Source organism: Stenella coeruleoalba (genome assembly GCF_951394435.1).
Source record: "Stenella coeruleoalba genome assembly, chromosome: 5".
NCBI lineage: Eukaryota > Metazoa > Chordata > Mammalia > Artiodactyla > Delphinidae > Stenella > Stenella coeruleoalba.
Window position 1 is genome coordinate 51359942 of NC_137150.1, and position 14946 is coordinate 51374887.

At 37.9% G+C, this 14946-nt stretch overlaps 1 protein-coding gene across 1 annotated transcript in view; it reads right to left on the reverse strand.

The window, feature by feature from the left end:
• The window catches only part of SPATA16 (spermatogenesis associated 16), a gene marked incomplete at its 3' end in the record, with an annotated part of 224098 nt that overhangs the window by 76159 nt on the left and 132993 nt on the right, over positions 1 to 14946 (reverse strand). Inside the window, exon 4 of the mRNA XM_079921401.1 lies at positions 11709 to 11793. Coding sequence (XP_079777527.1) covers positions 11709 to 11793 — 85 coding nt within the window. The remainder of the gene's footprint in view (positions 1 to 11708; positions 11794 to 14946) is intronic.

Genomic DNA, 14946 nt, shown 5'->3' on the forward strand with positions numbered 1-14946 from the left:
CCTTGAAAAAAATGTATATTGTAGAAGAAGTTGAAAGAATCCTAGGATGTTTAATATGAAGACAAGACATAGGTTGTATGAACTGACTCTCACCAGAGAGCAACCTGCTCTTGCACTCTACCTATGTAGATTCTGTTTAATTCATTGGTAAATCTGGAAAACTCATTTATTAATAGTGTGTTCACTGGACATTGGCTAAGTGCTGTAAATAAATTCTGTTTATTTGTTAAGGCAACACTGGAAAACAAGCATTATTATCTCACGTTACAGATGAGAAAACCTCAGTGAGAATCACCTCACACTGGTCAGAATGGCCGTTATCAAAAAATCTAGAAACAATAAATGCTGGAAAGGGTGTGGAGAAAAAGGAACCCTCCTGCACTGTTGGTGGGAATGTAAATTGATACAATCACTATGGAGAACAGTATGGAGGTTCCTTAAAAAACTAAAAATAGAACTACCATATGACCCAGCGATCCCACTACTGGGCATATACCCTGAGAAAACCATAATTCAAAAAGAGACATGTACCCCAATATTCATTGCAGCACTATTTACAATAGCCAGGATGTGGACGCAACCTGAATGTCCATCAACAGATGAATGGATAAAGAAGATGTGGCATATATATACAATGGAATATTACTCAGCCATAAAAAGAAACGAAACTGAGTTATTTGTAGTGAGGTGGATGGACCTAGAGTCTGTCATACAGAGTGAAGTAAGTCAGAAAGAGAAAGACATATACCAAATGCTAACACATATATATGGAATCTAAAAAAAAAAAAAAAGGTACTGATGAACCTAGTGGCAGGGCAGGAATAAAGACATAGACATAGAGAATGGACTTGAGGACACGGTGGGGAAGGGGGAAGCTGGGGTGAAGTGAGAGTAGCATTGACATATATACACTACCAAATGTAAAATAGATAGCTAGTGGGAAGCAGCTGCATAGCACAGGGAGATCAGCTCGGTGCTCTGTGACCACCTAGAGGGGTAGGATAGGGAGGGTGGGAGGGAGGCTCAAGAGGGATGGGATATGGGGATATATGTATACATATAGCTGGTTCACTTTGTTGTACCACAGAAACTAACACAGTATTATGAAGCAATTATACTCCAATAAAGATCTATTAGAAAAAAAATCAGTGAGGAAAATACAATCATATGACTTCAAGAAAAGAGGAGAATTTACTTTTAATTGGTGTGCAATACCATCAAAAAGATGGCTGAATATAAATAAAAACGTTAAAAGCTTTGAGCTTCACAGATTATCTTATACCTGGGTGAACACAGCTTAAAAAATTTAATAATTTCATGGAATAGTTATTCCACATCTCCAACTGCTAAAAAAATGTGACCTCAATTTATCAGCAAGCTTGTAAGTCAATAAGCCATAAGTATCTGTGGGAAATATGAAAGATAACCACAAACCCCTCTAAATTTGGTTTTGCTCATAACAATTTTTGATTTTCGGATGCAAACGAAAACAGAGAAGGAGTCAACATGTTCACAAATTTGAACTGGAAGGCACAGCCTCTATGTATCAATAAATAAAATAACCTCATGGCAACTGAGCAGAATAGCCACAGGACTTCGGGGAATCAAATAGTTATACCTAAATTTGTTCAGGTAAAAGAAGGCCCAAATTGCCTTAGATTTCTGAAACCCACATCATTCTCAAATGAAGGAAAATGAAAAGAAATTTAGAGGTTACTTTTTTTTTTGTCCCATAAGAACTGTCGGAAACCCAAAAAACTTTTTAGGAGGGAAAAAAAGAAAAGGAAAAGCTGACTCTGTTTAATCACCTATGGATATTACTGTAAAAGCAAACCAGCACCATGAAAAAGACACACACACACGCACACACACACACACACACACACACACACACACACACATTTCTGAAGAAGAGTACTAAGTAAATATTTCTTCGGGAGTGGCTGAGGATTAATTTTCTTGCTTGGTATGATGTCACTCTTTTCGAAGGAGCTTGAATTACCAACTTGCAGATAAATAGGGCTGATGTACAGGTGAAGTGTGCTGCCCCCTGCAGGGCACATTCCGAGGCTCTGTCTCCACTCCACATTCGCGGGCCTCTCACTGTTGTGACCTCTCCCGTTGTGGAGCACAGACTCCGGACGCGCAGGCTCAGCGTCCGTGTCCCACGGGCCCAGCCGCTCCGCGGCATGTGGGATCTTCCCAGACCGGGGCACGAACCCGTGTCCCCTGCATCGGCAGGCGGACTCTCAACCACTGCGCCACCAGGGAAGCCCCTGTCTCCACATTCTTGTATGATCAGGATGCCTGACTTGTTTTAGCAGGACACAAAGCCGTTTATTTCTCAGTGAGAATTAGGGTTTTAAAGGCAGACCACCTCCGAAAAGGTGGCACTTTGACTAGAATTCACACTGAGGTAAAGTATTTGAGTGTTTGACTCATTTTTCAAAGAAGGCTTTGCCTCTTCACATGTACATGTGGGACTGAGGAGGAGGGACAGTGTGGGGAGAAGGGGGGGATGGGGCAGGTATAAAGCAACCGTACCTACTTGACAGTCTGGTCAAATCAATGCCATCAAATATATAGTACTGATATGTAGGCATGAGTTTAATATGTGTATGGTTGAGGCTCCTTCCTCCATCCCTCCCTCCCTGTCTTCTTCCTTCCTTTCTTTCCTTACTTCCTTTCTTCCTTCCTAGTCCCTGGGACACTCACAGAACATCAACAGAAAAACTATGCAAAACTATACAAACAGAAAATAATGTCACGGTCACTATCTCCTTCACGGGAACACTCAACCTTGGATCAAATACATGCCTCAATTACATCTTTCATTTAAAAGTGAACCTCTTTTACTGGCATACTACCTCAAATAGCATCAAAGCAAAATGAAACACAGGCAGCATTTAACAACGCTGGTAACCATAGAAACATATCATTAAAGAATATATAAACAGGAATGAATAATTAGATGAGAAATTCATTTCTACATTTATCTAAGACCTAGGAAAAGAAGCTCTCTTTTACCTCTCGTCTCAATTTGGACACTTCCTCTTTAGCCTGTCTTCTAACTAAAAAGTAGGAGAATTCATAAAATGAGAACTTTAATATTGCCTAGCTTAATGGACAAATCTCTTTGTAGGCAAGTGACTAAAAAACATTGCAGTACCCATTGTTGTCCAGATGTAACACTGAATGTGGGAAAGGATCCTGATGCAGCCAAGGAGTCTGCTTTCAGGATGGGACGTGGGCAAGAAAACCTGACTGACATCATGGTGAGAGGGGGAGAGCAGGTGTTGATCTTTAAAAATGGGAAGCACAGTTTGCCTCATTTACTGGAGGCATCTATATATAGTGGAAAGACTGAGGGAGGGAAGAATCGGGGGCTTATGGATTATATCAGTTACATTGTCAGGTAGGCAGCATCACCTGTGCAGGTCATCTACCATTCTACCTTTGCACCTAGGGAAGCCCTACATAAACTCTATGGTAGGCTAAGTTGGTTATTAACTTTAAAATAATTATAAATGGTCTTAGAGACCATCTAGCACATGATTATGCAGTGGAATCACCTAGTAGGGGGCAAATATGATTTTCAGGACCATACCCAACTCTAAGGATCTAATACTTCAAATGTTTTCCCAAGTGCCTCTGATGCAGCTGGACCAGTGTTTGAGAACCATTTACCTAAGCCAGCTTCCTCATCATATAGCAGCAGACACTAAAGTCTAGAGCAGTTGTGGTAGATTGTATTGCTGGTCTCAATGTCCCCCCTCCCTATAGCAATATCATATCAATAGCTTTGTCATGGCTTTGCAGTAAGCGGAAGAATTTATGTCCTTGGGCTTGACGACATGCTTTTCTTTGGCTGATGGAATGTTTCAGGCATGGTATGAGCAGAGGCTTGAAATGTGCTTCTGTGGTTTTTCTTTCTCTCTTAGAATCCTGCATTTTGCCATAAGAAGTACAGACATCAGGTAGTCATTGGTCTAAGGAGGATGAGAGACATGTGGATCACACTTGGGCCTCTTTGCAGCTTAGAGCTAAGCCTAACCACACCCAGCCAAGACCAGCCTAGATCAGTCAAACCCAAGTTAACCTGATGATTATTATAAGTCACTGAGTTTTAGAGTGATTTGTTATACAGCATTATTGTATCAGTAGCTGACTAACACAGAAATGAAGTGATTTACCCACAATTGAATCCTAGCATTGGAACTAGAAGTTATATCTTGTGAATCTGAGGTTTGACTTCATTCTACTGCTCTATATTGCCTGTTTCCTTTTGCTTCCTTTCCTTCATAGAGTGAAGCACAGATATCCATTGCTTCCATAAGATCCCTCTGCTCAGTCTACATTCCCTATATTCCAGAACGTTGTCACCTTTCCTCATCAGAGCTTACCTTTCCTTCCGTATCTTTTTCCTTCAGGATTCTGTTTTCATGTTTCCAAAGAAATGAGGAAGGTCTCAAACTAATTCCCACAACTGTGTCTAGGGGTCACCCATTAATGAGTTAAGCACTTCTAGATAAAATTTCTTTTTCATATTACTTGGGGATGACTAGACACTTAATGCCAAATGGTGGGTAATATTGGGATGATTTTGCAATATCAAGAAGAAAAACAAAGAACTGGATAGTAAAGTTAAGTCTAAGAGGTCAACTTCTGTTCAGTGTTAAGGTAGCCTACATCATTCTCTGGTTAGTGCAGAGAAAGCCTTTAGCTTGCTGCTACCTTGATCACCACTTCTGAAAGAAGAAGCTAATAGCTAAGACCTTAGAATTTGCATGAAGACACCTGCGAGCACAGAGACCAGTGAGACAAAAGACTCTTGGAAAACTGTAACCTTCTCCAAATATTCCTGTGAATCCCCAACTCAACTAAAGCACAAAGGTTGTCTGCAATTCTGAACTTAAAACACACGCACACACACACATAAATACTTGTTGAATTAACATAAGCACTGAATTTTTAAATTGCAAACAAAACAACTATACCAAAATAGTCTCAATTTTATTGGTTTGAGTTTCATGTCAAACCATGATGGTTTTTGGTACTTTGACGGTATTGTGGAAGAAAAACAGGTTAAGAAGTGATGTCTCCTTTAAGTCCCAGTTGTTTTTCTTGGTAAGTATTTTGCACTAGAATATGTGCTTTTGAAGACAGGGTGATGTCTCTTTCTTGCACTGCTGTATATCCAACACATAGCACCGTGCTTAACACATGGTCACTAATAAGTACTTGATAAATATGTGCTGAATGAGTATGAATGACAAATACAATTTGAACGTAAAGAAGAAGGCTATCCACTAACTTAAGAGGAGTCTGGAGACACTGGATTGGAAAGGTTTCAAGCTTGAATGTCTACAGTGCAGTCTGAGGAGGCACTATATGACACTAACATTCTGGGTGCTATTTTTTGCTTTGAGTGCTGGAAGCAGTAAATGTCTCCTGTTAGGCCCAATACCAAAGTGAAAAAGGGCTGTTGGAAAGAGAAGGAGTAGTGCAAGTGTCTCATCCTATGGTCTGTGAACCCCCGAAAGCCATGGAAGTGCTTTAGGGGACCACAAACTGTGCACCATCTTCCTCAAGCATGTGCCTGGGGAAAATCTTTTGTCTCTCAGGGCAGCCAGCTCCTGATTTTGTCCCTTGAAAGTAGACTGATTACACCAAAAAATATTTCTTTTTGGTGAGCCCACCTTGGAAACCATTTAGGCCATTGATATCTTTAAGATGGTGCACAATTTCAATGCCAAGTACAACTTGAATTGGATGGGAAGTCTTGGTATTCTCTGCACAGATGGAGGACCCGAGAAGTTGGCACTTCCTCAGCCTCTGCTGCTTCACTAAGGAAAGATGCTCCACATGTCAGGCTTTTTACATGGGCCCGTGTTAGAGTCAACAGCCCTTCCAACAATCCCCGAAGAGGTCCTTCTACTGCTGTGAAAGTCTTCAACTTCCTCAGAGCCAAGAACTCAAATCATTGCCTTTTCAGTAAATCTTTGTCAAGATATAAGAGCACACCATGAGGTTCTTTCCTGCTAGAGAAGTGTGTTGGCAATCCAGGGAAGAGATTTAGGAGATATTTGGTTTGGTTACTCCTTTTAACTTTTTTTTTTTAAGAGAAAAGAAACCCCTTCTTAGAACAAATTGGATGTGAGAAGTTCATTCCAGGACTAGCTTTATAACGGCTCATATCTTAGTTACATAAATGAGGCAAATCTTTTGATCAAAATGCTGAATTTACTATTAGAGATACTGCTGAAGAATGATGAGTTTTTTTGGTCGAGCTGCTATTCTGAATGAGGTTGCTGGAGTCAGACAGAAATCTGGATTTTCTAATATTGGAGGTGAGACTGATAAAGTCTGGAGAGTTTCTAGAGACAAAAATCTACAGACACTCTGCAAATGGCTTATGTCGTATGAAGGTCATTTTTTGTCCAGATGACTTTAGAATGGAAACAAATTGCTGACATAGATAGCCTTGATAATATGAAGTTAACAAAGATAAGCTCATTGACTTGAGGACAAAGGAAATGATGTCATATGAATTTTGGTATTTCTTGACACATGGCCCATGTGAGATATTGTGAGCTACAGGAGCTCAGACTCCATTTGCTATCAGACTTTGTGAATCAGAATTTTACCTCTTATTGCTACTAAATGAAACATTGACATTGATGCAATGTCAAATATGTTATTTCAGTTTCTTATTCCTGAAAAAGTGTACAACCTTCTCACAAGTGTGAGAAAGCCATAATTCCTTGTCAATGCTGTTTTGTTAACTATGTTTAGATCAATTTCCAATGCAATGAGATAAATAATAGCACATTTTTTTCTGTGTATGTGTTTATGAGTATTGTTTTTAAGTGGATGCTTATCAGTTGAATCAGATTCTCAGAGGGGTTTATGACTCGAAAGAAAGAAAGAGAGAGAGAGGAAGGAAGGAAGGAAAGGAAGGAAGGAAGAAAGAAAGGAAGGAAGGAAGAAAGAAAGAAAGAAAGAGAAAGAAAATTTAAAATGAACAGTCAAGATGGGGAATGAACTGATCAGGCAGCTTGCCCCTGTTTAGTGGGGTTCCTCTGTACTCGTTTCATGGGAGTACTGAAACAAAAGTAGCTGTTATCACCTTTTCTCACTCCGCTTTGCTGAGTGATGCAGACCAGAGTTGGCTCTGTCCCTCACTTTGCAGGAGATAAAGCTGCACACCAGATAACTCACGTGTCTGAGAGCGTGGCTGAAAACGAAGGCAAGAAAACAGGAGTGGAAGAGGAAGGCTTGTTTGTTTTTACATTTCCTGATGCTATTAAATCTAGCTCAGTTCCTGATGCTATTAAATCTATCCTTGGATCTAAGGGTCAGGGGGCTTGGGAGGTAGACTAGAGTTTACTCTGAAGTTCTTCTTGGAATAATTTTATTACTTTAGGAACAATATATAAATACACAAGAGTCGCTGCTTCAAAATGGCTAATTCCCAGCCTGACTAGGGACTTGCAATTTTGCTAATTAGTTCAGAATTGTGATGAGGTCTGGGGGTGTTTGAGAAGAGAAGGCTGGCTGATAACAGAGGATGAGTATCAGGTTGTAGAAGTATGAATGCAGGTACGGTGTGACAAGGTATTTCCAACTCTCTCTAGCTCTGAAGAGGTGATACTATTATAGAATAACGGGTGCAAACACTTTTAATGAAAGTGATACATCCCAGTATGAGCTGTCATATAGTGTAGAGCTTTATGCCTTTTTTCCTTGCTGAGTTGCTGACATGAAAAGTATTCCTAATGCAATTAAAAGGTGTTCTTGAGCTCACCAAGGCAAAGGTCTGTTCTTCTGCATCTAAGAGATTGTAAGTCAACGATCTGTGAAAGTAGGTGTAGACTTGTTCTTAAATTTTTACATTCTGAAAATTTCCATTTCCTGTTTAACATCTCTAAGAGAATAACTGACCAGGGTGGTAGGGATTTTATGTGGTTGAAAGGCAGATATATAGTAACTTCTCCACTTACAAAAGTAGTGAAAATAGCCCCTATCTCTTCAGCCTTAATGGATGTCTACAAGTGTACATGCAGACATAATTTCTAATCTGTGATGTGTGGGCGTTCTTACATTCAACAGTGTAACTGCCATGGTGGTTTGGGTAGTGGGACAGCCCTGTCTTTAAAGTTGGCATGGACTGCATACTCTCTGGCGCTGTTCCAAAAACCCCTTTTGACTTAGAACAGAGCAGGGTTTGGGGGAAGATGTATGCATTTGAATTAAGATCAGGGAGAGGGTAGCTAGCAGAAGGAAGTATATAACTATTGAGATACTGGTGTGGTGTGCCGATGTTGAGGCAGGTTAGAAGGGTTTTGTTTATGGAACTTATCTGCAGGATGTGTTTTGTAATTATGTTACTTTTTTCCGTAACATAATTACATTTGTAATTATGTTACAAATTTCCTTAAATTTGTGACATCATATTTGTTTTTTATTGAAGTATAGTTGATGTACAATATTATATAAATTACAGTTGCATGATATAGTGATTCAAAAATTTTAAAGCTTGTACTCCATTTATAGTTATTATAAAGTATTGGCTATATTCCCTGTGTCATACAATATATCCTTGTAGCTTATTTTATACGTAATAGTTTGTATCTTTTAATCTCCTACCCCTATATTTCTCCTCCCCTCTTCCCTCTCCCCACTGATAATCACTGAGTCTGCTTCTTTTTTGTTATCTTCACCAGTTTATTGTATTTTTAAGATTCCACATATAAGTGACATCATACAATATTTGTCTTTCTCTGTCTGGCTTATTTCACTTAGCATAATGCCCTCCAAGTCCATCCATGTCGCAAATGGCAAAATTTCATTCTTCTTTATGGCTGAGTAGTATTCCATTTTGTGTGTGTGTGTGTGTGTGTGTGTGTGTGTGTGTGTGTGTATACACCACATATGTATTTATACATCTATATGTATGTATGTGTATATATATATATATATATATATATATATACACACACACACACCACATCTTCTTTATCCATTCATCTGTTGATGGACACTTAGGTTGCTTCCATATCTTGGCAATTGTGAGTAATGCTTCTATGAACATTGGGATGCATGTATCTTTTCAAATTAGTGTTTTTATTTTTTTTCAGATATATACTCAGGAGTGGGATTCCTGGGTCAAATGGTAATTCTATTTTTGGTTTTTTGAGAAACCTCCATACTGCTTTCCATAGTGGCTGCACCAATTTACATTCCCACCAACAGTGTCAGAGGGTTCCCTTTTCTCCACATCCTCGCCAACATTTGCTATTTGTGGTCTTTTTGATGATGGCTGTTCTGACAGGTTCGAGGTGATATCTCATTGTGGTTTTGATTTGCATTTCCCTGATAGTTAGCAATGTTGAGCATCTTTTCAGGTGCCTGTTTGCCATCTGCAGGTCCTCTTTGGAAAAATGTCTATTCAGGTCTTCTGCCCATTTTTTAATCAGTTTGTTTGTTTTTTGATGTTGAGTTGTATGAGTTGTTTATGTGTTTTGGATATTAACCTCTCATAAGTCATATCATTTGCAAATGTTTTCTCCCATTCAGTAGGTGTATGACATCATATTTGGATATACCTGAAAACATGAGGTTTTAGAGCTAAGATGGGCTTTAAGCATAGACCTTCTCAAATGTCTTATGCCAGTTACCTCTTATTTTCTACTTGAAGCGCCTCTGGAGACTAGCCTGTTTTAGGTTAGGTGTTGGTGTTAGAACTTGGACTGAGTCAGATCTGACTTCCTCCAGATGAGGACCGTTTTTCAATATACCACATTGCTTCAAATTAAAGGAGAAAAAGAGAATACAAGGACAAATAGGTTTTTGTTACTTTTATTAATGCAGAATAGTAAAATAATAGTATTCTTTTTATTCCTTTTTTGTGTAGCAAACATGCACGTATTGGTAGGTGGAGATATTTTTTAATAAAAAATTTTTATTTTATTTTAGGTAAATAAAATAGGGATATTAATGCTCTTTGAAAGCTAAAGAAAACAGACAAAAATTTATTTACAAAAATTTCAAGCTCTTAACCTATCTTAGGTTGCACCAACATTGAATCTATTTTTTCCTAGTTCAATGTAGATAAAACAGTAGGTACTCAATATATGTTTGTTTGATGAATGAATAAATTGAAACAAACATTTGTTTGCGAACTAGTAAATGCCAGGCCTGCTGAATATCATCTAACCCTCAAGATTCAACTCCTTTCCCACCTTTCTTCAAAAGCCTCTGAAATACTTTAATAAAAAGCCCTTTTCTTTTTACTGTATCTATGCAATAGACATTATTTGCTTATTTTTCGTATCTAGAAATTCTTTTACAACTATTTACTTACATACATAAGCAACTGCTACTATTTTGCATGTTCCAGACTCCCCTAGGAAAGTCTTGCACTTATTAGCAAATTAATAATTTTTTGAAATAATAATAATTTTATCTACTTTAAGGTCAATTTACAGGTGTCAAGTATATCAGGACTAATTTAAATCTTTATTTTTAGGTAAATTGAGCTCCAAATATTTAGACAGAACCATACAAATTAATGAGAATTTTATATGATAAACCTAATACTTTATTGTTTACGGAAGACAGCATGTGATATAGAAACAGAAAACTAGGGGTCAAGACACAATAGTGAAAATGTGGGAAAAATCAGGAAGTATCAGACGACTGTTGACAATTATTTCTCACTTTCATATTAGTGTTTTAGCAGATCTTATTCTAGTTGGTTGAAAAGGTTCATGTTCAATAACATTAAACCATCTTTAAATACAAAGAAAAAAAAGGCCACACACAGTTTGGAGACGAGAAGATTTGGAGGAGGGAGTTAGCGTCTGTACTGGATTTTCAAATATTTGAAAATATTTCGTTTGGAAGTGGGTTTCCATTGGGTCCATGTGGCCTCACTGGGAACTACCTGATGGAAGTTTTAAGGGAGTAGAAATCTATTTTAATGAGGAAAACAGTTTAATAATTAGCAAATTAGATGTTGTTTTTTGGGGGATAAGTGAGCTCTTCACTTTGAATATATTTCGTCAGAAAGTCATTGACAATTTGTGGGGAGAGGATAGGTTAAGAACAGATTTGTATGTTGCGAAGGAGACTGAACTAGTAAATTCTAAATTTTAAAAATTCTAAGAAATTCTGACTCTCCTCTTGACATCTAATTGACCTTTCGTATGACTTCTTGCTGCCATTTTGAATAACAAATAAAAAAGATGATATGCAGTTTAGTACTGGTTAAGTGTTTCAAATACTACGTTACCCCACAAATACAATGGATCTTTGTATTTTCCTTTGTTATGTAATTGGTAGTACTTCTAGCATCTGCTTTTACAAGTCATAGATTAAGAAGAATCTATGAAAATACAGTGTTCATTTTTTAAAGGATCATGTCATTGTAGTAGCATGCCTGGGAAAGTAGTTCCTGGGATGTCTAAAATTTATATTGGGTTGTAAAACTGAAGTATGGGCCAAGGGTTAACAACCTTGAATTTTGCCCTTAAAATTAGTCTCAGAAAATCTACTTCATTATAAATACATTACTACTGAGTAGTGTCCTTCTGATTGATATGCCCAGAGCTACCTTTTTCAGCAGTCTTTTAAGCACCAATCCTTCATTTTGGTTCTAAAAATGAAATGGGCTCCTCCTCCCTAGTTGGGACATCAATTTTTACCTGCCAGTATAGTTTGATGAGCTTGCTTATAGACTGTTCACTTCCTCCACAGAGCCAGAACATGTAGTCAGCAATCATGGCACTCCTAAGAACAAGGACAGATTTTTTAAAAAACAAATTTATAGGACAGAAGGAAAACTATAACAGGCAGTATATATAAATACTGAAGAAGAAGATTTTGTAATGTATAAATGTGACTAGACTAATATTAAGCAAAGCATAAGGCGCAGTTTAGAATGTAGAAAGTAGGTCTTTTTTTTTGGTACCAAAACTAAAACTGTAAAAGAAGCAACGCACCATTTGTCTTCTACATTGCTTTTCTGTTTGTACAGTATAAGAATATTTAAAGACTATGAGAGAATGCTTTGTTTTGGTTACCTCTTATTAAGCTTCAAAGCATTTATAGAGTAACATATATTTTATAGACTCTAGAACACCTTCAAACCTAGCGTAGCATATATAGCTAACTATTATACTGGTACTAAAGCATATCTCAGACTTTACCTAAATTGAGGATTATTCACCTCTGATTAAAGTAGTCTCCTTAAAATTGAAAATAAAAAATTTTCCAATTCAACAAACACCCCCCTCCCCCGGCCTTTGTGTTTAATTGAATTAGTTTTGGAATCTAGTGTGTACGACCACTGCATTAGTCTTACTAAGCTGAGGCCATATTAAAAACTATTGTGCAATGGATATTAATTCATTGCTTAGCACCCTTTGGAAAAACAGTTTACTTTTATGGCTGTTTCTCTGCTAGGCCTTTCTTTTCTCCAGAGGTTCCAAATCCAATTAAATGTGACTGGAAGTAATTCCAAATTGTCACGTTGGCCAATTAGACATATAATAATCCTGTGTACCTAATCACTATTACCAAAAGTTTATTTATTTAAGCAGACCTAGCACTGTGTACCCTGAATGTTTTTCTTATCTTTGCCTGCAAGATACGTGTTGTTTCCTGACATAATTGTAAATTGAATTAGAAATTTTCCTTCCGTAAATATATATGTTGTCTAAGGCAGAGCAGCTATAAACTTACCATGGTACTCTGCTGAAGAATTAGAATGTTTAGATTCTCGCTCAGGACAGACAAAAATGAGGACTCTAAAGGTTAACAATGGGAAAAAATACCACCATTTGAAGGATTACGCAGCTCAGCATTTCTCTTTTTACACATGTGGTATTGGAAAGAAGCTATCCATTGACATTTCAAAATAACTGGCAATAATTTAAGAATAAGTTGTCTTTCAGAAATCCTTTTATATTTTTCAAAGCCCTAGTTTAATGATAAGATAAAGCGAACTAGGAGGTTTTCATATTGCATGAACATGTACAGGGTAGAAAACAAGTTATAAAAATCAGACTAGAGAGGGGCAAAGTAAATTTCAAATATTTGCATTTTGATTGAAACACTTGTAAAAATTTTCTTCCCCTGACAACCTAAAAAGGAAGTCTACTTGACATGTAGATGCCTGTCACCTAATAGAAATGTATTTTATAAATTGGATTTGTAAGAAATCAAGGAAGAATGTAAAGTCTCACTGCCAAGGACAGCGCACACTGTATTCATACAAGTTGGGTCCTCTGACGTGATGACTTGATTCTGCACTCTGATTCCTCCTTCCCTCAGCATTTGGATATGTAAATATGGCTCAAGCAAACATTGCTTAATGAGGACACCAGCTATTAGTTAAACCAGGGGTGAGCAACCTCTTTCTGTAAAGGGCCAGACAGTAAATATTTCAGGCTTTGTGGGCCATGACTACTCACCTTTGCCTTTCAGAAGCAGCTGTAGACAATAAGTTAAAAAATAAGGGCGATTGTGTTCTATTAAAACTTTATTTACTAAACATATGTGCTGGGTCAGATTTGGCATGGTTTGCCTAACTCTAAGATAAACAAATTATTAGGTTGAGCAACAGGTGGCAAGCATTGATGTAATTGTCAATCAATAGTCAGAGGTCAGCTTCTATACGTTCTGGTCACAGGCCTCCTTAAATATTTCAGGGACAACATACATATTGTACTAAAATTACTGAGCAGAGTTCAGGAAAGAAACTTTACAATTTTGAAACATGCAAAAATTGTTAAAAGATAATCCTGGATCATAGACACAGAATCTTGAGTTAAGCAAAATCTGAATCGATTGTTTCTATTATATTAGTTATTGCCATCCTTGGATTGGAACAATTGTGAGAGATGAGGAGGTAGGTCACGACAGTGGGCTTCTAGGGCTTTCCTGCATTTGTAAAGCTTTTGGTGAGTTGGTTTTGAGTTCACCATTGTAAAATTAGGAGTTTTATTAATGTTTTCCAAAAGTTGCTTTTTCTATTATAATGTGTTGTCAAATTGCTACTTTCTTTTTCTTTAAATTTTATTTATTTGCATGATTTAAAAAAAATTTATTTATTTATTGGCTGCGTTGGGCCTTCGTTGCAGCTTTCTCTAGTTGCGGGGAGCGAGGGCTACTCTTCTCGTTGCGGTGCGCGGGCTTCTCATTGCGGTGGCTTCTCTTGTTGCGGAGCACGGGCTCTAGGGGTGTGGGCTTCAGTAGCTGTAGCTTGCAGGCTCTAGAGCGCAGGCTCAGTAGTTGGGGCGCACAGGCTTAGTTGCTCCGCGGCATGTGGGATCTTCCTGGACCAGGGATTGAACTTGTGTCCCCTGCATTGGCAGATGGGTTCTTAATCACTGCGCCATCAGGGAAGTCCACCAAACTGCTACTTTCTGAAGTATGATTTTATGCCACCTGGGGGCTCAAGTCTTTTTCCCAAGGAACACATCTCCAAATTTATATTGAAATAAGTGAGGAATTAAGATTCATTGAAATTTGCTACCTGCCCTCAGTGAAGCACAATTATTATAATCATAAAAAGATACCTGTGTTAAATAACAAAATATGGTTTCATAGAGCTGCATGTCTGCTGGGATCTTTTTCATAAGTATAGTGTATTTCTTCCAGTACCTGGCACAGAGCTGTGTTCATATTAGGAACACAATTTAGGTTGTAGTTGCTCCAACCCCATTTTATTCCCAGTGGAAATGGCAGTTATACTTTTACCACCCACCTTCCTTTGTCTGGTTCCCTACCATGATTCTGTCCTACAGCTTAGCATTTATGTATCAGTGTTAAAATTAGTGGAAGAACAGGAAAAGGGCATGGAAATAACATTACGTATACCATGCAATATCTGTGAGGCAAGAGTAGCGGTTTTTCATCATGCTGAGTTTTGAAAGGGCA